This window comes from Colias croceus, chromosome Z (assembly GCF_905220415.1).
Source record: "Colias croceus chromosome Z, ilColCroc2.1".
NCBI lineage: Eukaryota > Metazoa > Arthropoda > Insecta > Lepidoptera > Pieridae > Colias > Colias croceus.
Window position 1 is genome coordinate 5753153 of NC_059568.1, and position 25598 is coordinate 5778750.

Genomic DNA, 25598 nt, shown 5'->3' on the forward strand with positions numbered 1-25598 from the left:
ATGTATTTGACGTTTTCAAAGTATAAATTCAAGTTTACTTCTATGAATAGTTGAATTCAAATGAACTGTTTAAGTACCTGTGATTCATGAATATTGAATACATTAGAGCAATATGTCTGCACCGGCTGAATTAAGTTTCGATGAAATACTAAAATTTATGTTAGCACACAACGGAAAGGTTACAAATCATGATTTGGTTAAACATTTCAAAGTATTTTTGATGAATCCGAATATGAGAGGTGAGTGAAATGTTCTATGACACATAATCTAGGTTATTATCGTAACACACTAGCGTTTATGGCATTATACATAAAGTTGAAAATGGCATGGCTATTTAATTTACAAACTCAATGTTATTGAACTTTTTAGATGAAGCAAGAAACACTTTCAAAAAACATGTGAATGCTCTAGCAATAATCAAAAATCAAAATAACGAGAAGTGGCTGATATTGAAAAAGAAATACTTGCCGAGCAATTTGAGGGAAAATGAAGGGGTATCTCAATCTGACAGTAAATTAAATGAATCAGTAACAACTCAAAATGAGGAAACGGCAGAAGTGGAGAAACCCGAACCTGTGGTTGAGCCGCCATACAAACCTCCTCCACCTCTACAACTAAATCAAGATTTTAACATCCTCGGAACAATATTACAAGACACTGTTATGGCCACATCACAAATCCAACCACTAATAGAAGAGCAAGATGAATCAAAAGAAAATTTAGAAGCAATAGAGGATGTACCACCCAAAGTACATCCTAGGAGGAAATCGTCAGAGAAGTCAATAACTGAGAAACGGCCGAGTGTGCCAAATATTAGTCCAAGAATGTCTATACCAAATGATAGTATGGATATGAACGAAACCCCACCAACTTTGACATCATCAAGGAGTGAAAGCATGCTTATTGATAGTGAACAGAAGATTTCAGTGAAGGAAAGAAAGCAGATGTTTAACAGGATGGCTTCGGAGAGTGATGTCTTGAAATCTAATAAACTAAGCTTCAATTCATCGGTAAGTTATACATTTTTTTTACTCATGCTCTAAGTACTTTGTAACTGATATTTTCTTGATTTGATTAGTGTTTGGATGAAACTCGGGCAAATATCTTTCAAGTATTCAGGTTTCATAAACTGATTACATGTTTATAAAAATAATCCGTAAAAGAAATAATATGAAATGACTTAACACATATCGATAGCTGTAAATTCCTTAAATCCTTACATAATATTTTATTGGTATAAACTTTTACAAAAAGATACATGTTTATAGATATTTATAAAACATGCAGTAAAAATATAATTCAAATATATATAAATAAGTTTTTTGTTACATTTCACCAATATTGGTGTAACAGATTTATATTTAACTGAACTAAATATTATGATAGTCATAGTAGTATGTAAAACTTCCATGTTAGGATTTTATGTTACAAAATCACAATAAATATTTTTTTTACAAAATGTACATATATATTGAAATTTGGGTTAACATTCAACTTCTTATATTTTATGTCCAGAATAAAATATTATGGGCAAGTAAAAAGCGAGCAAGCGAGTCGGTTCGCAGCACGGTAGGGTCGCAGGTCAAACCTAACCTAACCTACTGGGTCGAATTTAAAACTTAAACCTTTCTGTAATGGGCGAGTAAAACTCGCTATTGTTTTACTTGTCAGATAAAATGAGTCAATAAGGGTATTAACCGACACCCTTTATAGTCAATAACCTTAATAACCATCAATAAGGATATTGACTGGTTCAGGGTGTTGACTGTAGCATATACATTCCCACTGCTGGGACACATGTCTATTATGAAGTTACAGGTTATAATCCACCATGCTGGCCAAGTGCGGGCTGCTAGATATCACAAGTCATTGAACTTATGATTCTGCAACATGTCAGTTTCCTTGCCATATTTTCCTTCACCATTAAACAGTGGTGATGTAATTCATATAGATGAATTGAAAAATAAATTTTATTTTTTGCACACTCGCCTGGTCTCGAACTCCAGATTTATCGATTAGTCGAATGTCTTCACCACTGAGCCACCACTACACTTACATTTTTTTTTCTGTTATAATATGTGTTACGTATATCTTTTAATCATAAAAAAAATCTGAATTGCTCTCTACCAGCTGCTAGGTTAATTTTTTTAATTTTAACTATTAAAAATTTTGTCGAAATATACAACAAAAAAATAAAAATATTAGTTACCTTTGTATCAATTATTGTGATTAATTAATTTTTCGTTTTGGTTCGAGATATGGTACGGGAGCTAGCAACGTTTTCAAAAAATTCATTTTAGTATAGTTAGTTGGGTTTTTGATATACTGTTTCTCTCGCTATTTCGGTTAGAGTCCGGGCTGTCTGGCTGGCGGTAGTGGTTGCGTTTATTAGTGCGCACAGGAAAATATACTTAACTTTAAAGTCATTTATTAACGCGTAATTTTTATATTTTGCCTTTTGATAGATCCATAAGACATAAATTTTTAAAGTGAAACTTTTATTACATCGTCTCAAACTTTTTGGTCTGTGTAGCGCATGTCGCGTGACGCACGATAATTATCGTACAAATACGATAATTTTTAGTTAAATGTCTATAGTGTGAAAAAAAGTTTCACTTTTACCGTGGTTTCATAAAACCACACAACATTTTTTTTAATTGCAAGACGTTTTTTTCGTTTTAAAATAGGTGCCATACGCAATTTTTTATTTCAAAATAACTAAAATGACATGTCAAAAAAAAAATTCTTAAAAAATTCTTCACCTAGATCAAAAAATAAATAACGCTAAAGCAGAATCGGCTTCAACATCAGTTTATGTTCCACCCAATTTGTTTACGAAATCGTCAAACCAAACGTCTCGTAAAAACGTTTTAAGTAGTACTAACTAATCGTATTTTAATTAGCGCTTTCACTCGCATCGTTATGTATTTACTTAGGTAATTATAAGTTTGTATGCGGTCTAATAACATAAATTTTGGGCCTCTACTTGAGGTACGCACCTGTTTGCCGGCTGTGTAGAAATATTTTGACGTGATAACCGTCGTTATAATGATTTAACTGTGTGTCACGATGTTTTGTATTGATTTGGACTTAGAATTGAGACATGATTATGTTTTTGTGTTGATCCGAATTGCAATGATAATTGCGGCTTAGTGTGTTTTCGGATTGGTATTTGTTAGTATTTAAAAGGTCTAAAGGTGGTAGCTACGCTGCCTGCATCGTTACAACTGTTTAACGAGCTTTGTATTACATTGAAAAATATTCATAATTAATTCAATGTAGGTACATTACGTTCCCATAAGTCTGTTGCAATACTTTGTAAACGAGACTATCTTACTTTGCCAAATTGAATGAATTAATTTCTTTATTTTATTGCCATCAAACATTATTAGAAAAATAATATCTTAATATTCGGTCGGTAGGTACTTAAAATTGATGCTCATATGTCAAATCTCAACTCGAAAGCGATGATTATGGCAATGAAATTTCATCACTAACGGCCGCTAACGTATTCGTATTTTATGTTCGAGTTTTAAAATTAACTCCTTATTCAAATGTGACATTTAATCTATAATTACATAATTAGTGCCATATAGCTAATATACGACATAATCAGGAAGACGGCGACAACTTATAAACATTACATTATAGGAACGAGCACTCGGAATTAATAATAGTAGTTAGTTTTAAAACGTCTGCAAGGCCTGAATGTCACAACTATGAAAGTCGTGTTTGTTCTAATGAAGCTCTTTTGAATAATAAATAGTTGTTTTGCGGTTTAGGCGAATGTTTTCTACCCGCCGACACCTGGCACGGCTAATTGAATTGTAAAACCGTCATGACCCTTTGGCGGTCGGAATGACGTGAATCAGATTATTATCGATATTAATTTTTCGTGATCGCGCCGGGATATCGAGGAGGTAATGCGAACGGCTAAACGCTCTTCGCGGCGCCCGAGGAAACCTGCATAATATTACAAACCTGCAAGCTAATTTCTATTATACACACCGACCCCGTCAGCGGCCATAAATTATTTTTATGAATATATTAATATTATAAATAAAAACGTACGAGATACGCAATGAATCCCAATGGGGACATTAAAAAATACCCCAATATTAACCCATTACGGAGAAAAAACTTCAATACGCGCGAATGGGGCAACCCCTGCGAGGGTTACAATGCGAAAAACAAAAGCATCTAATGACAAATATTAGGCCGCAGTTCGCACGCCTCCGAACCTAATGGCTTTGACAATTGCCTACCTACTGCATTATACTCCATTTTGGTTTGTATTCTCATTCAGATTAATACGTGTAATTCTTTTATCGTTTAATAAATAGGTTTCTTTTATCGTTTATTAAACCTACTTTTCGCGAAAATAGCTTTTAATCATCATGAATTTCCATACATCAATGAAAACGATACGTTTAATATTGCATGCCAGCTACGAACATGTGGTCGAATGAGCGACATCAATACATCAATGTAAATACTTAAACATTCTATCTAACAATTAGCGACGCACTTACATCTTTCAAACAGGATTGACACGAGTTTATGTGATATAGAAGTTCAATTACGGCCGACGCGGAAGCTAATAAATTATAAAGGAACAATCCACTCACTAATATGCCACATTGCCACCCGGCCGAGGAGATCCTGTCGCATAAATCAACACTGAAATAGACCGTCGACGCTCGCATCCGTTCGTCAATTGAAATACTTTCTAAAAAATTAATCTACAAAGACTTTATGAAAGTGTAGTCCTCTTTCTCCTATGCTATAAACGGATGCTTTAAACCCGAGCGGCTTATAATTTTAACTTTATTTTTTTAACCGCTTCCTCTCGAAGGGCAATTTCGATTTTCAATCTCGTATGGTATCCAGTAAAAGCGAGTAATACCGTAATTTCGTTATTATTTCACAAATTTCGACGAAATTAGAAGTATAACATGTGCTGATATCGGGGTGGCTTAAGATACGGGACTTAAAATCTATAGGAGGAATATTATATCAATATTAATATTTACAATTTTTGACTTAATTGGTTCCTAATAAATAAGCCTAAGGGTGTAATTACAATGTTGGAGGAGAGAATCAAATAGTAAACTACGAAATTCATTATGTGAAGCTTGAAGTTTCTTGGCACTTTATTTGTCCATTTTGAAGATAGTGAGGCGGAAACTTTGTTCTCTCGATGTCTTCATTCGATACATAAGTTTTAAGTTGCTAACAAACGAAGTTCATTGTGTATCTTTCTCTTATGTTTCTTTTTTGTAAAATCTAATGGATTTATTTAGTGACATTGAGTTGCAATAATCATATCTTTAGATAAGATTACATATCTCTAAATATTGTGCCAAAACTCGCTACATTTATCAATCCATATAAGCAGCTGTTTGTGAAATTCACTCGACATTCCGTAAGACGAGTGCACGTAAAGGTGAATTTGCCGTCGCACCTGAATGCCAGGGTTATATATTCTCAGATCATCAAACTGTAATGGACTGCGCTCGAGCCTATATTGTCTATAATGTCAATATCATCATCATTATTCATAGCGCATAGTGTTTTGAATACACCCTCGTGACTTGAGGTCGATTGTCCCTCGACAATTACCATAGTGTGACTACAGAGCGCACGTGCGGCGTTAATATCGGACTCTAAAAAGGTCATTCGTGCATTTTGTCGTCAGTACTTTTGGCTCTCTTAATACACTCTTCGTGACTGCGCTACCCGATCTGATATCTACTGATTTAGCCACGAGCTTAATTTTACATTCATTTTTATGACATTCGAACCTCTTTATTGTCAAGTTAATGTGTATTCCGAGAGGCTAGCTTAATGTCATGATTTTAAAGCTTCTGCTAAGTAAGTCCTAAACGCAAAATTCAATTCCTTTTTAGTAGTGTACTACTCCTGTAAACGATTTTATTACCATCGCCCCTACAGACTGTGGTAATTTTAAAGCTACTGATGTCATTACGAGCTCTGACAACATGTCCTAAAATTAAGCATCACGATTGGAGATAGAGATACATTGTTACAGTTTATTTTTTATTGAACAGTTAAACATTGATTCAATGTAATTACTAATTAATAATGTTTGTTTATATTTTTTTCTTGTAATTGTAAGTAACCATATAATGATCGTACTTATATGAATAAAAATACACTTTGTAGGACTTTTGGAAAAAAAATAATAATATTAAATAACCAAGTAGAAATGGTTATTTCTTATACATTTTCAAACCAACAAAAAGCACATAAATATTGCAACGTTCTGTTTAAACTCGCAAACAATGATATGTTTGAAATAATAACGGTCTTTATACTCCACTAGCAGTCCGCCCCGGCTTCGCCCGTAGTACATATTTCGCAATAAAAAGTAGCCTATGTCCTTTCTCGGGTATCAAAATATCTCCATACCAAATTTCATGCAAATTGGTTCAGTAGTTTAGGCGTGATTGAGTAACAGACAGACAGACAGAGTTACTTTCGCATTTATAATATTAAGTATGGATTCTATGTTTAACTATTCGCAGTACAACATAATAACGACAATCGTTAGATCAATAAATTGCGAAGCAGTTTCGTTTTGTTTCCATCACATTTCGAACGACCGCCGCAGTTTGTCGTTCACCAGCCGACACTCGTGTGAATCGGTTAGCTGTATTGTTATACAGCAAATCATCTACGCTGCGACAAGCTCGCCACTCTATCATCGATTGTAACACAATAATAGTCTTAATTAATTTTCCCATTAACGCGTGTACGTTACATATATCAATTAATTACTAATATTAAATCAATTCACGGTTGCCGCATGTCCATTTACTGCGATGTTCGACTGACACCGATCCGTCAAGAAGTTAGTGAAAATAAGCATCGTCAGTACTTATAGGACGTCATTGTTTTGAACGAACGCAGCATAGTTGTTATGCACGATGCGAGCGATAAGCAATCACGGTCCGTTGCGATCTGGCAGGAAAATATGACCGATTTCATTGTTCTCGCGCTGCTGTTGCGGCCTGAGAATCACTTGCAGCCATCAACGGCGCGGATGCCACGACCAACGAGCCTTGTCGATCCTATGGAAATAGGAACGGATGAATTAGCTGCTACGTATTGAAAGATACGAGGTGATACGCATTATACGCTCCGCGAGAAACAATCGAATGTGGACTCAGGAAGTCTACAGAAAAAGTGTTCAATAGAAACGATTTGCATATACACGATAAAGAATGGCCTGCAAATTAATAGTCGAATTAAGTTAAGATAGTTCCGTGGGTATCTGATGTGCGATAACATCTTATCGTGTACCGAAAGCTCCGTCTAATCCCCTTGTCTATAATGATTCTTGTCGTACACAATCAGATACAAAATGTTGTTTGCAATTGTGTTGATCGGTTGTAGTTATGTAAATATTGTTTTGTCTTATCTTGTTTTTAATAACAGGTCTCGACTCATCATCTGTACGGTCATGAATACTGAAAATTACTTGCTATTTTATAATTATGCTAGAGGTAATTTTCCTTAGCGTCGCGTGTTGCAAATTATCGTCATAAATGTTGTTAGGAGTTTACGAAAAATAATAGATGTATTTTAATGAGATGTAAAGATAACTAGACAATCATAGTTAACTATAGATAAAATAATGAACGTTTGTTTAGGTGCATGTGTTTATTCAATTCTTGACAATCTTTTTTTTCTAAATTCCTATTGTGTTTTATACTTTTGGTATAAAGTAAAGTAAACTTGGGTAATTTTATCAATAAATCTGCTGAGCATCTAAGAAGCATTGGAAGATTTGGAACTAGATTATTTTCGTTCGACCTTCACATTACTTGTTGAAATGATAGCCGTGGTGTTTATGTACCTATTTATTTAAGTTTTTATCTACTAGTTGATTTCTTGTCTTTTAGTGTATGATACATTTTTTGTTTACTTTTTTAACTGACATCCCAAACTCTACGAAGGTTTCCAATACATAGAGTATTCTTTTTTTTTCCAAATGTTGTCTCTTAAGAATTACCTAACCTACACCTTTCGTTAAGCTGACTTCCACAGCGTTTTTAGTGGACCTTCATAATTTTTCAGTCACGTTGTTCTCGTCTCGTCTTGGTCTCTGCTGGACGCAGGGCTATGTCGAATGCTATGTGTATCGATCGTAATGCCGTGCCGTCGCCACCATAATGTGGCTTCGCACACCCTGACGCGGCGTCCCGTTGTGACGCACGCACGCCCTACGGCGACGCATTGGCGTCATGACTCCTTTCAATACGATCGTGCTCCTCTCGTAAATTTTAAGACGTCACCTAAGTTTGTCCTTTGCATAATGATAACGAGGAGTAGACGTTAATGTGAGCGTGCTGGTAGTTGGGATTTCATGGGAGTTTATTTTGATGCTATGCACGCTGCTGTGCTGCTGACCATCTGATGTTGGAGTTATGTATGGTTCACATCTAATCTAAGGATGATTTTCAATGTACGACAATTTAAAGTATTAAGAAAATACCACTAACTTTGCATCTACTTTGGATCGTTTATCAACATCGACAAAAACTAATCTTCAACACTTAAAAATGTAACGTTCTTATCTGTCGTATTAACAGTCATTCAACCTTCAAGAGACATGCACTACATGTTAATCCTATTCATTACCACATAGATTAGTTACGTGTTAACAAGGAACTGAGGCTTTATTGCTACGTAGGTGCAACAAATTAGCCTTGTTTCCATTTTATTGCAGACAATTTCCTAGACGTCTAGTCTTAAAGCTTAGACCCTCCTTAAGACTCGGGAAAATGTTAATGACTTTGAATTAAGGAATTGCTTCATGTTAAATGTTTACAGCCCTTTTAATAGCATTAGAATATTTTTTTTTATAACTAGATGCAATGAAGTATTTATTTATTATTTATTATCCATTGATATGAAACACCATTATATAAGCCTGTTTCATTATTTTGATATTCAATGTATTAGGTTCCTAATGTATCAGAGTTATTATGTATCGAATATCGATAAGCGAAATACGACTTGACAGTAATTACTAATAGAATAACCAATATTAATGTTTTCCAGACAGAATATTCAAATGACTAATGCGTATATAATGAGGAAGTATAACAATACATCATTCTAAGATTAATAGTTAATTGTTGTTACCTAAGTACTTAAAAACTGGGAACGTACAAACTTAATCTTCTTATTAAATCAAACACATCACATTAAGGATGTTATCTTGTCAATATCGAAGTCCCTAACAGTGGGGCCAATAGTGTAGACATAAATATGTAACGACAGGTGGTAAAGTGGTCATGCTGGGCAACGCACGTCCACTGCTTCGAGCCGAACCGAGCTATCTGCTACCAATTGTACTTCAAAATCAAACCTTATTATTAGCCAATAAGTATCATTATCCTCATTATCTCCAACTGCCGCATCTGGCACTCCATTTGCGCCGTCAATCGCATCGCAAGCCTGAAGACGGGAGAATTCGAATTTATTGACCATTAATTCAAAATATTATTTTCACAATATAAGTACTCATTTATTAATTTTGAAATATTAGGTTCCGATTAATTTATATGTGTCTTTAAGATATTTATTATGTATGTAAATATCATCTTTATTTATAATACTAATTTTTTTCAGACGATGACTGCTGCGGTGTAGTTGATTCAATAATTCTTGAATATGCATGTTAAAATGCTAAAAATGTTCAATGAAATTGTCATTAATGAGTCCCATATGGTCAGATCGGAGCGGTATTATCGCTCCTAACCGATGGACTATAAATAATTGAAGTGTTCCGATATGTAATCAGTGATGCAATATCTAAGAAATTTGTTTATTTTCAGAGTGTCGACGAGGAAGATAGAGTTTCGGTGAGTAATAGATGATAAGAATTACCATTAGCAACCTATTTATATAACTATTAATGCTAAATATTAATTAGAGAAAGTCAGAAAGAAAAATAAGTTATGGATTTCAATGTAGGAAAAACAAATAACTTCTTGTAAATAAAGTCAAAAATATAATATATAGAGAATATCGTCACCACTTGTTGATCTAATTTGTTGATTTGTTCTTTTCCACATTTACTTACTGACATCAAAACGATTTCGTAATACGTGTAGTTCTATGATGAACTATAATATAACTTCTTCTCTACTCATTATTTATGTAGTCATGAGCATCTGATATGCTGTAATTCTGCCTTATATCTATACCTACTAATATTATAAAGCTGAAGAGTTTTTTTGTTTGAACGCGCTAATCTCGGAAACTACTGGTCCGATTTGAAAAATTCTTTCGGTGTTAGATAGCCCCTTTATCGAGGAAGGTTATAGGCTATATTCATCACGCTACGGCCAACAAGGGTGGAGCCACGGGGGTGAAACCGCGCGGAGCAGCTAGTCTGATATATAAAGCTGAATTACACCACAGGTTTCGCTCAACTGGTAATTTAATAAGTATCATCCAATATTTTAAATATTTCATATTTATTAGTTAGATCACAAGGAATCAGATCCTCTGGACTCGAAACAGAAGCAATGGATCCTCTGCGCCGCTCGAGGTGAATACCATGTCCTAGCCAAGATGTGTAAGGAGAACGCTAAATTGGTTAAGACTAAAGTAAGTGATTTCTTTTTTATATTTATATTTTGCAGTAGTTAGGCGTCTGCAAATGCGTTTCCCGCTTTGAAGAGTCAAAGCGGGACTACATGATGCATTTGCAGACGCCTTACTTCTGGAAGTGTACATGGCTAGTAGTGATCGCATACCATCAAGTATACTCTTTATAATATTAGTATAGATTATTTAAATCAAGCATTAATCCCAGGTTATATTGGTCTATTTTTATCAGCACAAAACGACGTTGAAAATAACTGGGCTCATTATTACATGTTAACAAGTTTGTGAGAAAATTCGGTTCTACTTCAAATATTAGGTACATTAAATTAAACGATATAACAGTTACGTAATAATTAAGAATGGTGTACGTTTAGTTTGTAGGTTTCAATTTGTCATCAAACCGTATTCGTTTATTATAATAGACAGATAGATAATTAAATTACTTGCATCAATATAAAAAACAGCCATGAAAGTTGTGCCAAAATTAAATTTTAAATTTTAGCACGTTAATCAGCAAGGCAATCTGAATGCTCCAACTTCCTCCGGACCAACATACGGGTCGCCGTGACACGGGATAAAACTATTTCCGTAAACAAAATTGGCGATGTCAAAAAGGCGATAAACGGTAACGGATGGAGGTCCCTCGAGAGCACATGTCCAAGGTGTGCTTCTAATTGGGTATCGAGATCCCGGCGCCGGCGCAAGCCCCCCGCCGCAAACTATCTTGACATATCTACGTCCCTTTTATTTTTACGAGCCATCTCTTGTTTTTTTCGACTATTGTTTATTCCGTCTGATATATGGACGTCATATAATTCGGAGATTGCTAATTCTGCAATGCTGCAAGTGGGTTTATTGTTCTATAGTGACGTATTACTGTAGGGTAGTGCTATCGGTAATAGCAAAATAATACGCTATTGATATACCTAATTAATATGGGTAACAGCGTAAGTTAAGGTCCTCGGCAATCGATGTCGGTGCTATATTCGTTCTTATGATCGGGTTATGATCTTACGAAGTCACAGGAACATTTAATTTTTTCTTGTAAACATTTAAATAAATACAAAACTTAGAAAAAAGTGTGAGGATTCCACGATATATTGTATACATAATAAGATAGTTACGTACCATTAATAATGTATAGCAAAAACGTGTTAAAAGATGTAGAATAGAAAGTGCGGACAAACAACACATGTAAGTAAATACTTTTTGCAGACCCTGTAAAGAATCGGATGAGCTCAGGAAATGGCTCAACTTTAAATACAGAACGATTGCACTATTCCGCCCCTTAATCGGATTAGGATTTTAATTGATCGTTTGTATAATGTATTTAATCATTTCGTTGATTAAGTTTTATATGACATCCTGGCGCTCGCGAGACTACATTACTTTTATTGTGTACGCAATAAAAACTGTTGTGATAGCCTTCTCATTTATTGATTCGTTGTAAATCAAGAGTCGACGCAATTGGATTTGAATTTTATTGCCATCCTCTGCTATCCGAATAGTTGTTAAATGAACTTAATGAGGATTGCCACGGGTTTGTCTCTTTTGTACGTACACGAGGTTTTCTGACCTGTTCCTTATTTCATTTATAAGCGCTTCATGAAGTACAAATTTCACGAATTCAGCTCAAATCGTTATATTCACAGCTTTGTTTACGAACATATCATTACATAATATATTGTTATGGCCATTTATTTGATTCGCTTAATATTTCTTTTCGCAAATAATATTGTGAAAACTCACCGATGTTGCTTATTGTTTAATTCGAAACACAGTGTAAACGCGACACGACATAAAAAGCGAATCTGAAGTCACCAATATAACTGGAACACGGCTAATGATAATATAAAATTTGTCTCCAATTAGTCCATCAGTGCGTCTACAGCACATAACATCTGCTTTGAAATTTCGAAAGGCGGCTGTTTTCATTCTCTCATACACCGGGACCTAATAAAGCAACAGTAAATATTGTCAGACAATATGTAACACGTGTTTGCTACTGTACCATACTGTTTGACATTTGTCGTCTCTCTACTAAAAACACTTTGATGATTATTTTCGTATTTGCCTCTCTCGCTGATGGAGTTATACGTCGGTGGAAATATCTCTGTGTGGGTCCGCGTGTCATTTTTTTATATGGTCCACTCGTATCAGCAATGAGACACTTAAATATGTCATCGTTGCTTCCTATCCCAGCTCGGATATTAATTGACTGAAGACCGCCCGCCGCGAGTCTAAGTTTTGATTTCCGTTCAAGTGGCATTCTTCGAATTTTTAAACGGCTGTTTGGTAATTTTTTTTTTTATATTTTTACTAATATTTTACTGTCAAACGTGTTACAGTTTGACTCTAAAACAATCTTACGTAATCAGATAGGAAGGCCGGGTGTATGTTATGACGTCAGCTAATTCCAAAACGTCATGGAGATTCGACGAAATTAAGTCACCTTTTAAATTTGATCCTCTTTAAAGCGATCGTTTTTGTGTTTAACTAATTATTTATTTTCGATGTTCAATACATTCTCGTTGTATTCTATTGGTTTATTTCTGTCACGTAATTATAAATTATTGTCAAAACGAAATGCGACCTACCACATTCCGACAAATATTTTAATGTATAACACATTTTTAACAAGGTACATTTGAAATACTACCTGTCCCTACATAACAAAAACAAACATCTTGCAATTTATCTATTTGAGATAAGCACATGCGGTTTTTTCAAGTTTCGTATCCTTATTCCCGATGGAGAACAAAATACCTTTCTCGTATTACAAACAAGACAACGTGATTTAAGATAATCTCCTAAATACCTGTATTTGAATGATAGATAATGACACTGGTGTCTTCATAGATAAGTGTTTAGTTTTAATTATGTGATGGAGTGGTCTGTAGAGCATGTAAATGTTGATTTTGGAGAATACAAATGTCGGGGAAAATATTGGTAGGTTATCAGTATTTTTGTAACATGTATATTGTATAGAACTATATAATGACGATATTAAATAATGTCTTCATTCTTAAATGAATCTATTAAGTATACCGAAGGTATTGTTATGGGGTCGAGCCTTTTAATATCCGTTTACGACTATAAGACGATTGTTTGCTTTTCATCCCCATTTCCCGTTCTCAAAATACCAAATCAAATTTATATAACTGTCTCTTAACGACCATGTAATTGTCATGATAAAAGTATATTTGGTCAATAAAGAAGACGAAAGCTTAGCTTTATTATGGTTGATTTACGAGGGACCGCGCGGGCCGGCCGATCGGAATAATTAAATCGAAATTGACGTTTGTTAACAAACCTTGTATTAAATTAATAAAACGCAATACAATAATTATTAGCCTGTTTTATGCGGATAAACTTTATATCTTTTATTCGGCTGAGATTTTAATCAATTCCTGAGCTCGCAGTCATAAAATATGTAAAATATTATTTTTTCATAACAAATGGTACTTAATACCATTCGAGCTCTGGTTTATAATAATTAAATGATGTAATAGCGTAGTTTTAAAGGAATGTAAATTGAACGATGTGTAGTTACGAACTACATTTCCGAGCGTACTTCGAGCTAAACGTCCAATTAGTTCTCTCCTACGGAGCTGTATATTTAAATAAATCTTGGTTTTCTAATCTTTTTTACACATGTGGGTACGCTCAGATGCCCGAGATTCTATTTCAAATTAAAAAAAAAGATGGAAAACATTCGTCTAAGATTTCGGTTGCACGCGCTATTAACGCCCAGTCGACGGTGGGAGTGTCGTTGCGGAAAGCAATTTAAGTCCTGATTTATTCCGTCCCGAGACATCGGGCTCCGTTGACATCTCTCACTCTAATTAAGACACTGATTTTACTCGATGATTTATGCACATCTATATTTACATTGCAATTTAATCGGCCAATTAAATCCGTCGCCTTGCATCGCTGCGATTGCGGTTTATTCGCGTTTATAAATAGCGAGCAGATAAGGCTTATTCTCCGGTTAGATATTTCAATAATCGATTCGAAGTCGGCCCTTTCGTTCCGCTAGCCTGTTACGTCGTGAAGTGAAGCGCGACCCGGACGAACTTTTGGTGTATTGTTGTGGTTTTTTTGTCGCTTTCGATGGGTGTGCTAACTTCTCAAATGTGTCGAGCGGCGCCAACGCGCTGCAACCCGAGAGCCTTCGCCGCGCCTCATTTGAAGCGTCGTCCGTGGAAGGCGCGCGCTCTTGTTTGTGTGTCGACTGTCGAATGCGGGACCGACAAATATGTTTCTATATTATACAGTTTTTTGGCATGTCATCCATCATGAGTATCGAATTCATTGACACTAAATGGAGTAAAGGTTAGCCGGAGCAGCATTGTATGAATAGATTTTTTATCGTGACATATTATGATATTTTAAAGCCATTCGGGATGTCGCTTGGAATGTTTTTGTATGATCAATTAGTTGATTGTATTCGTATATGTTTTGAATTGTTATGCTGATTTCGAATGATAATTTAATATTAATAAACCTATTTAGTTTTTGTTAATATTTTTACGTATATCACAAATTATCTTTCTCTTTCTTCTTCTTGACCGCTTCTTTCGCGGTCTTGTTAACTTAATCTAATCTTGGGCCTAATTCATTTCTGCCAATAAAAAATAACAACTAGAAATTAGAACAAAATAAAGGTTGCATTGAACCGATAAAACGGTGAATCTAAATACATTGTTAAGACGCAGCATAAGGCACTTGCACGGGATTGCAAGTCATTCAAACAATAAGTGATTTCGAACAAGGTGACGAAGCATTATTATAGCTGTTTGTTTAGTGGCTCTACCTTACTCGTGTATCGAACTAATCATATATGCCTACAGTTTTGTTTTTATAGGACGTTTCATTATAGAGTTCATGGGCGTGTGATGTTGGGCACAATCAAATTTGAAAGAAGACAGGTTGGCGTACCCTCTGCTTGGTAATTTGGTTCTGGCGCCACGGACGAGGTGTTGGCAGTGCCCTATTCAAACTTACTCGTTGGATTTTATTTGTTCGTTTCCTTATTGTTTGGTTGTAAATTGTGTTTTACATTGTTTGTCTATTATATTATGAGCAATCTTTTTTTAACGCTTTTGTTTTAAAAACTGATTCTCGAGTGTTGAATGGTTCGTGATTGTTAGGCATATATTTACCGTATAAGAATGTCTATAAGTGCTACATATTATTATTGTAGTAGATAGTTTATAATATCTAAGTTTCACGGAACATTAAATAGGATTGTCTGTTGATATTGATTAGAGCATTTATAAATGACAATAAATTTAATTAAGATAATAGAATAGGATACCATTTCTTTTCTTTTAATATTATCTAACTTGCTACTAGCTACTTTATAAAATAATAGGGTATAAAAAATGCTTTGTTGTTCTTTGAAGATTAAACTAAAGAAATTTAAATATGTATTTAAATTATTATTATAGCCCGGAGCCGTTTCATGTACTTATAGTCTCGTCGAAAAAAGTTTAAATACAATGTTATCGATATAGTTGTTTGTCACGTGAATTAGGCCACAGATCATTCAAGCTTTTTTTACTCGGTCACAAGTGACCGTGTAAAGAGGTATGTTGAACCTCTGAATGAACGAACTTCTAAAAAAGAAAGGCCTGGTTCGCGTCGGATTTATGTTTTTCCAAAAGGATGCAGGCATGTGGGTGTTTGGGACCTTGGTCGGAGCTTGTTGCCTCGAGAAGGGGATAAATAGTGTCCCGAACGACTTATACATTTGTAACACGCGCAAATTGCGCTAGACTTGACGATATATTGACGACGCTCGCCAGTTTATATTGGAGACAAATATAACTGAAGATATTTGCATTATTGGAAGTATTGGTGCGACTGTTGTGGGCATTGAATTTGTGCGGGGATTCTTGGTGTTTGAGTATGGGATAGTAGAAAAAATGGTAAAAAAGATGTTTCGCTAGAAGAATTTTGTTTTTGTTTTGTGGTTCTTATAAGCTCTTGTCCAACTGGAACTTAACAAGTGATAGACTTTGTTTTGTTATTTTTGAAGATGTTTTTGTTTTAGATTATTGATTGTTCAAGGATGTTTGTCTCATTCATTATACATATCTACTTTAATTTCTATTTTATTGTACGCATCGTACAATTTTTGAGGCTGAGTGAATATCTTACGTTCCTTACTTATTGTGCTTACCTTAATCAGCGCCAACCTCAATACAGCACACACTAAGAGCATTTCACCAACTGTTATCCTAATATAGAATTCGATTTTGCGTGTGCCATCGCAAACAAGCGTGTTTGATATACACCAGGGATGGGATAATGAAGGGGAGAAGCTGTCACTCAATACACCGAAGATCGCGACAACTACACACTAATATATGCTAGCGATATTATCTATATGCAAGGGTCATATAGTGTACGGTATAATGTACGCAGTGACAAATGTAAATAGACAGTTTGAGTACGTAGTGCTGTTTTATTCTATTATTCTTGGAGGAGATACGGTGTTATTGGTAGGAGTAGAAGCGCTTGGTTCAAATATTGGTAAATTGAGTTTGGTTTTGGTACCTATTTTAATTAATCTGAATCACTTAAGATACCTTTTTATGACCCTAATGTTTGTGTACAAGCATATATGAGATTAATCAGTTTGTACTTGTTTTGTGACGTAAGTAATTTTTGTTTAAATTTTAGCGTTATCTATTTCATTTATAAGAAGTTACAAAGTTTCTGTGAACACATTCGTGACCAGAAAAAACGAAATAAAACAATTGGATTATGATATATTAAAATCATACAATTCAATTGATTTTATATGAATGTTAATATAATCCAAGGAAAATAATAATTTTATACACGACTTGAACTGTAATTTTATTCAAACATTCGCATTGAATGATCAAATATTTCAACCGGCGATCCCTGTAGTTGCTCATTTTAAAACAAATTGCGATAACGTCATTTCCAAAGAAAAAAATAATAATTGAAGCGAACCAATTTACACGCAATACCTCGTAATAAAATCAGCAATTTGACAAGCATCCAGTCTTTATTACGGTAATAATCTGTTACGATACTTTAGTTTTGAAAAAAAATATGCGGCCCTCACGATAAATTGATAAGGAACGTTAATTTTTTTATCTAGACTAAGCTATCTTGTAAAAGAAATAACGTGGTGTTATTCTATTGTTTTGCAAGGAACCGCTCATATTTCAGAGCGTTGATGTAACAAAATGCAGCTGCTCTCGAGGATAATTAGCGTGATAAGTTGTGCCTTGAAGCAGTAGCTTTTGTTCAATATCCATATTGTTAGTGTTGCAGTCGTTATCTCGTGTATATATTACTTTCGCGGGAAGTTCTATACAGAAAAAAAAATATTTTTGGATAGTAAAACCTACTTACTTAATAAAAAACCTAATAATAATTCCTTTCCTTTATTGTCAAGTTAACAAATTTAATTAGCTACTATTTCAACAAGCGCCTTGGTCCGCGTGAAATCCGGAAAAATATTCCCTTCTATCTTGGACTTTTATACTATGCAATAATCGCGTGCTATTGGGGAACGAAGCGACAAATACTTTCGCTTTTACAATATTAATATGGATTGTACGACTAATATCATACCATAACAAATACAAAACAAAATTGCCTTGCAACCCCGAAAATTTGGATACGTCGCGAGACAGTAAATTAATACACTTTTTTAATCCACCATAACCCACACAAGCTACAGACAATTAGCGTTCCATCCTTTATTTTCGGTCACCAGTGTTTAGTCGTGAAGTTTTAATTTGCTCGAATCGGAGATATCGTACATCGGGGAGATGGGTGCACAATTTAAACTCGTCGGGGACGAGGGAAGTACTACCAGGCAACATTAATTAACCGCTCGGAATCTACATACGGTACGTACAGCGCCCACTGGTGGCAAGAGTAGATTTACGACTCATTCGACCACCATCTATCCGATAAACTAATTGCATAGCCCGGCTATTGTTTCTAAACACCGGCACAAATGGAGCTTCCAGTTAGGCCTACGATTGTCCGGTTGGGACACATCGTTAGAATCTTTGATTTGTGATCGATCGAGACTGCTGTTTATGCGCTTTGGGTGTGCTCTTGTTTTGTTCTGTTGGTTGTTGGTTATAACTTTCACGAGATTGCGTAAGTTAGAAAATGTTAAAGCTTTCATAATTATGGCAAATTCATTTGTTTGATCGACAATAAATCGGAAATATCCGATTAAATGAATATATTTTCCTGATAGGTTTGAGGACGACCTCGTAGTATTTAATTTTTTGTTTTCAATAGTCAATTCATTAAGGTATATTTTCGCAACGTACCTACAACAAATTTCGATGGAATTTGTTTTAATTAATATACATCATACAAATGTTGGTCCCTTAAATTGATCGCTCTGTTGTTATTGCGGTAACCGGTAGCGCTAAAAATTTTGACGGTTGCATTGAATGCGGCGTAAAGCCTCATTTCTCGTCGGCCGCCGGCGTACACGGCCCTTCCCTCTGGCCAAATTGCTAACAGCTCCCGTCTGATATCGGTCATATAGTTTTAACTACTTTTCTCAGAAACCAAGTTTGATACGGCGGAATCGAAAATTTACGTTTGCTCTTTATTTACGCTGACATAAAAATATTTACAAAGAACGACGACTACTAGCGTGTGCACAATAGTCTTGTCTGCCACTAAAATAGCAGCTAACATAATATGTTTTTTTCGGTACACTCAACGGCTAATCCTTGCAAAGTACACAGGCGTCAACGTGTCTGCATTCACTTTCATCTCGAACTATACTTATAATTGTATCAGAAGACAAAAATAATTGTAGGCGCGAAGCGGTAGGCAATGCGAGAAACTCCGTTAAGCCACTACAATTCGTTTGCGGCGGCAATGAGCGGCTTGTAAATCAAAGGGATTCTAACATAATTAAGCTCATAATTAATGTAAAGACTGCTTTATTTATAGGCGCAGTCATTCTTAAAATTACTCCCGTTTTGATAAAACCCCTCGGAGAACGTGATTAACACATGTAACACGTTAATGGGTGTAGATAATGAAATCTCAAAACCGTTTCGGAACGGCGCATTAAAATAACAAAATGTTATTTGACATAATAAAACAATAAAAAACAAGCTAGAGATATAATAAAATATGAGTTATTTTCATAAAAATTATCGCTGCCGAGTTATGTTTCCTTTAAAATCATAATCGTAACATCTTCTTTAGACAGGAAACGTGTAAGTTATAAAATCTACTTCGTATTTAGGACGCTGCCGTCGCTGATTTACAACTGTATCGTCAAATATTTTTATTCCCGTAATGACAGTGCTCCAGTGTGATCCAGAGTGTCATCTATACCCCATACGTCAGAGAGATCTAAATTACGTCCGCCACCGCACGCAGGCTCCCTATTAATTTGTTTATATTAGAGCCGTTCACTTGCGCAGTCAATCACGATTGTCGTCAAGCGCCCGATACACGATTTGTTTTCGAAAGATCTTAACCGTGTTTCGGTTATTTCTGTACAATTGAAGCTTTTAAATTTAGTGTCACCGCAACTCTCCGGAGACGCTCTAAACATTTGTCTTGGAATATTTATCGCCGCGGCACGCGGAGTATATCATCCGGCCGCTATTGTGGCAATCGATCAGAAGCCGCGCGGGCCACGCCAAATTGATTATTTATTCAAGCTTAGTTAAATCTTTGAGAGCGGTCGCGTTATTGGTAGACTAAAGAGGCATGAGACTGTTAAACGCTATTGAAATTTAATTGTGGCGCGCCGCGTCTTCATTCGTCCGTGTGGTTTTTGTAACCGTTTCAATTATGCAGACGTATTTTATGGAACGCGTTACGTGACGTTAATGAGACTGATGATCCTAAACTTTCAATTTGGTGGAATCTATTAATGTAGCCTAATGTTATAACGAGGTAATGATAAAGTTTAGGGTTTGCTTACAAACAGTGAGGAGGTTAATTTGGGCTCATCATTATTGTTAAGGGCCCGGACAATAGGCGCACTTTCGTACAATGCGAGTACATTAATGAGGAGCAGTGGAGTTCACAAGTCGAATATTATGGGGATCGCTTTACACACAAAACGTTACACATCCGGAACCAAAGCTCAACCGTCGTGTCCCTTTGTAATTATGTTACTTGATTGTACTTATGTTTGTTACGAGGGCCGAGGCATGACCTCCCGGGGCAAACGGGGATGAACACGGCGCACTCCGGTGAAAATATAAAACATGTTCATTATTTTAAGGCTAATTGGGGAAGGCCGCTTGCAGCGAAGTAGGTGAGAGAGGCCGCCCGCCCACGGCAGTACCGAATTCGAGAGCTGTGTAACAACCTCATTATATACACACGGATTATATACCCATATGTGTCTTCTGTCTATTGCACGAAACGGAAGCGGTATGTGTGCTACTCGTGTTTATGTTATGGTGGTTAAATTGTCCAAAAACATATTGTTCGTACAATATACAGGTTTTGAAGAATTTATTTACATACAAAAGTTTTCTTATATTATCGTAACAGAAATAATCATCTAAAATATAGTTAGTAAAAAATGCCGTCCTATCGTAAACATTCAATTCCCTCGACCCTTTTCTTTCGAAACAACAGTTGTATTGTGATCGAAGGAAATAAAACCGTGAACAAGGATCAAATATTTTCTAGTACTTGTCCCTTTGTTAACCCTTTTATATTATCGCTTTCTTTTAAATAATGATCTTGGTAAATAGATGGGCAAGTTAGGGATTGTTCTCAGGTTTGAGGATCTCCTCGCCCGAGGCGTATACGTTATTGTAAAACTTTTATATTTTGTTGCAGATTCGGCTTTGTTTTACTGAAAAACTTCTCTTCTAGAACACAAAAGAAGTTTAGTAGAACCCTTGCGTTAATACTCTTTTGAATGCAAAACTTTTAATTAAATTTAAAAGATTCTCGGAGTTGTGTAACCCAAACTCGAGTATTGTAAACAATTTTATTTTAGCGATAGGCAAATATCGATACGTCTCAATGTGAAAGTGGCATTCGTTCTTTGTTTGTTTTCTCATAGTAGGCTATTTCGTATATCTCGTGTCAGACCTCGTCAAATATCAATTCAAACGTCGCTGTTGTCATGTCAGCTAGCCCATCCGTCCATAACAATAGACGAACAAACTACACTGTTTCGATCTAACGTATCAAACAATCGAACGTTCATATAGCATTTTATCTGTGTCATTTCCATCCTCATACTTTCACAGAACTATTGTGAATTCATTAGTATTTCCCCCGGTAGTGGAAACGTATAACGTTCAAATTAACAAATCCTTACGGGTCGGCTAAATTGAGTCGGGACTCGGGATGATTTGCTCGCAAACGATTCCAAGTCTAATTCCGAACGAAGACACGGCCCGCGCTCGGGACCAAAGGCGGGCTATAGTTAATCACTATTCGCATCTGTGATGAAGTGTGGCATGATTGTAATTACTTCGTGTGTTGATTTAAGCTTTATCACGAAGCGGCGCGAAGGTAACCGCGGTTCGGCTCCAGCTTCATTCAGTTTATCCCTCCAGAGATATTTCATACAATTACTGGGCGAAGTGCCGCCGCGGAAACCTATTAAAATATAAGAGATAAGATCAAATTTTTAGTACAGCCGAAGTGGGCCGGGCGCCGTATAAACAAGAATCGGATGCCGGCTACTTCCACTCTCTCAATCTCGTTTATAATTTCTGTATCTTCAATTGTTTTTAATTGCGTACCGTTCAAACATTCAATTCAATATTGTTTGTAATTATATAGTGCTGTTAAATTTTATTTGTAATTAGTTCTTAAATTGGCTTCTGATCACGGATGGAAGATATTTACTGTTATGTCATAGGGCTTGAATGGATAAGTGACTTGTTCATATTTTAGTGGTTAGAATTTAGTGATTTATATCTATCAGATATAATATGTCATCTATCAGATTAGTTAAGCAAAAGTTTTAATATAAGAATTTCTTACTTATTTTCTGAGGCTCACTAAAATTCTTCTACGCTATCGTAACATCGACAAATGATCCATTGCTTTATAGAGTAACAGATAAACAAAACAGAGACTGGAGACAATCAGCCGGAGTGAAGAACGGCCGCGGGCCACCATCTGTGAAATATACGACTACGACTGGATATAGTTTTTAATTAGGACCTGCCTACCGACCCGACAAGACCTCTATTTGTTTAACGAAATAAAAGGACAAGTGAGATGAGGAGGCCGATAACCGCTATCACGAATTCTCGACTCGGGATTTTATTTGCGAAGCGGCCGTTAGAAAGATTTACGCGCAGCTGTACCGGGACGGGTTAAGTACCACAATCAATTGACTAAATGGAATTAACTACAGATAGGGTAGACCCCTAAACAATATTCGGTACTGTTTTACAATTAGGCTATTATGTAATTTGCATTTTCAAATTGTTTTAATGCTCCGCTGGTAAAAACGCGTACGTAAAGTCTGACTTGGATATTCTGACGCGTATTTGTTAATAAATAGTAAAGTTGTAAGATCACGCGTAAGATTGATGATGTTGCTGTCATCCCAAATTAAAATTATTCCGAAGATTTTAATAAGGCCTTTGTCAAGTGAAAGTTTGGGATTTATGTAAATTACTAAGTTTGCTGTTTGACGTTCGTAGGTATTTGGGGATATTGATATACGTCCAAAATTCGTTTACCATCTAGTAATTGGAATTGCTGCAGCTGATATTAAATTCTCTTTTTAATGTTGCTCTTGAATTTTTGTCTGAATTATTTATATTCGTGAACAATTTAGCTACATGAATGTTTAACTAAAATGTACAATATATAGATAGGAGCATGTTTTAATTGAATATGAATTGATATTTGGTCCAAAAAGGGCGCCTCGTGTTACATCGAATTGTAGAGATGCAATCTGTAAGAATCATTTCAATTATTTTATATTCGCTACCGTCGTTGAATTGGCCCAATGAATGAGCCGTTTTGCATAAAAGCCTTCCAGCTATTTACAATAATCGATGATATGTTTTTACGTTTTCAATTTATTGATATTCATTTTCGGTCGAACGATTTATTTATATTGATCAAAGGCTTCTGTTTATTTTTAGTCGCGTAACGATGACGGGTTTATGAATGTGGAATCCGTTTTATGTATTGCTAATTACAAGGTAATATCGAATTCGTTTTTTATCTCGATTCCGAGATCGGTATCGACGTTCATTGATGAAATTTTGGAATGTCGTGGAATACGGATGGGAAAAAAAAGAAGCGGACCAAAGTGGATCCTTATTGTTTCCGTTGTGGGTTATTTTTTTGGGTGTCCAACCGGAGTGAACCTCTGGAAGGCAATGACTCCGGCGCGCTGGGCGCGTTGTTGGCGCACGTTGGCGACGACAGCGAGTGGGAACATTTTTTCACTTGGCAGAACGATAAGTGCATTTGCTTGTTGCGACACGGCGCGGCGCGGAGATCGCCTCGAGCCCGCCTCAATGGACGCGCGTTCTTTATTTATATACGCCCTTCTGTAATTAACGATAGTAAAAAGAAATGCATATATCTCTGATTTATTCGTTATCGTGCTTTTTCGTCGTTTTTCGGTGAAAACAGAATCGTTATCTCCTTTTGTTACACATCAGTTTAATTTTAGATATTCATTTGTTTGGCGGTTGTAATGATTGATAATTGAAAACGCCTCCAAATGTTTATTCGTTTGTTTTAGGACGATGGTAGATTGAATTTGTCGATTTATAAGATTGTGATTTGTAATATGCTTTTTTTTGTTTACTATCGTATTCGGTTTTTGATTAAGTATATTTTTCATAAAACAATATCGACAAACTTTAAACAATAACATATGTAATTTACATTTTATTTCAATACAATATTATATTTTTGTGTTACATGTTGTATTGAAGTGTGCGTGTAAAATATTTATGAAATTGCTTAAATGATGAATATTTTACCATGTTATTAAAATATATTATTCTATTGAAGCACGTAACGCATACACAACATAAAAAAAATTTAGATGAAATGAAAAGATAATAAATACTTGTTATCAGAAATGAAATTAGTTCGAGTGATACATTGCCTGTAGAAATCGTAAGCGAAGTAGAAAATGTTCGTGACATTAAAGAAACATGCTCGATTATTTCACGCGAAACGGATTAACCAGACTTAAACTATAATGCTAATGAAAACAAATAGAATGGCGAGAGAACGGAACGAAAATTGAACGTAGCGTTGATGAAATAAGAGAATTTAGGAGTAGAGCGTGAGGAATGAGACATCGACACAAGAGTGCAGAGGCGTTGGAGCAGCTGACACCTGTCATCGCGCAATTTATTAGTCGCTCCGAAATAACAGAGTCACTGAACGTTCAAAGAAAATGAAGAGACAACGCTCTATTAACGACACATCCACGGCACCGCGGGGTGAACCGCTAACAGGCACGCAATTAAATTCACAATGTTTTAGCCCGAGAGTGAAAGAAAAAATTGATACACGCATTCCGCGTGTCTTAATTAAAGTAACAACGTCTATGCGCTATTTAATGTCTATATCGGTTCGAGCATTGATTTCTTCGATATTGATTGTTTTTTATCGCGGTCGCAACGCGCTCGGTCGCTTTTAGATTGGTGTAAGAGTAATGCGATCTTATTTGTCAACTTGTTGATGTATGGGTTAGTTTCGTGCGGACGCCACACGCAAAGTGTGTATCATATGTGATCGTATCGGGTTCGTTTCGATGCCGTGTTCTAGCGCTTAATATCTGTCGACGAGTGTTTGCGTCACCGCCGCTGCATCGCTGCCGTTAATAAATTACTCTCTTATTTTAGAAATCCTCATTCACCATTTTCATATCCGCACGAAAATATCATTTACACGGCCGACACATATTACTCGTAATGACACACGATGACTAATTA

General features: G+C 35.7%; 1 protein-coding gene across 1 annotated transcript in view; it reads left to right on the top strand.

The window, feature by feature from the left end:
* Nucleotides 1-25598, top strand: part of LOC123705464 — a 28134-nt gene continuing 2536 nt past the window's right edge. The window contains exons 1-4 of the mRNA XM_045654242.1: nucleotides 1-239; nucleotides 370-1010; nucleotides 9870-9896; nucleotides 10522-10647. Coding sequence (XP_045510198.1) covers nucleotides 113-239; nucleotides 370-1010; nucleotides 9870-9896; nucleotides 10522-10647 — 921 coding nt within the window. The 5' untranslated portion in view covers nucleotides 1-112. The remainder of the gene's footprint in view (nucleotides 240-369; nucleotides 1011-9869; nucleotides 9897-10521; nucleotides 10648-25598) is intronic.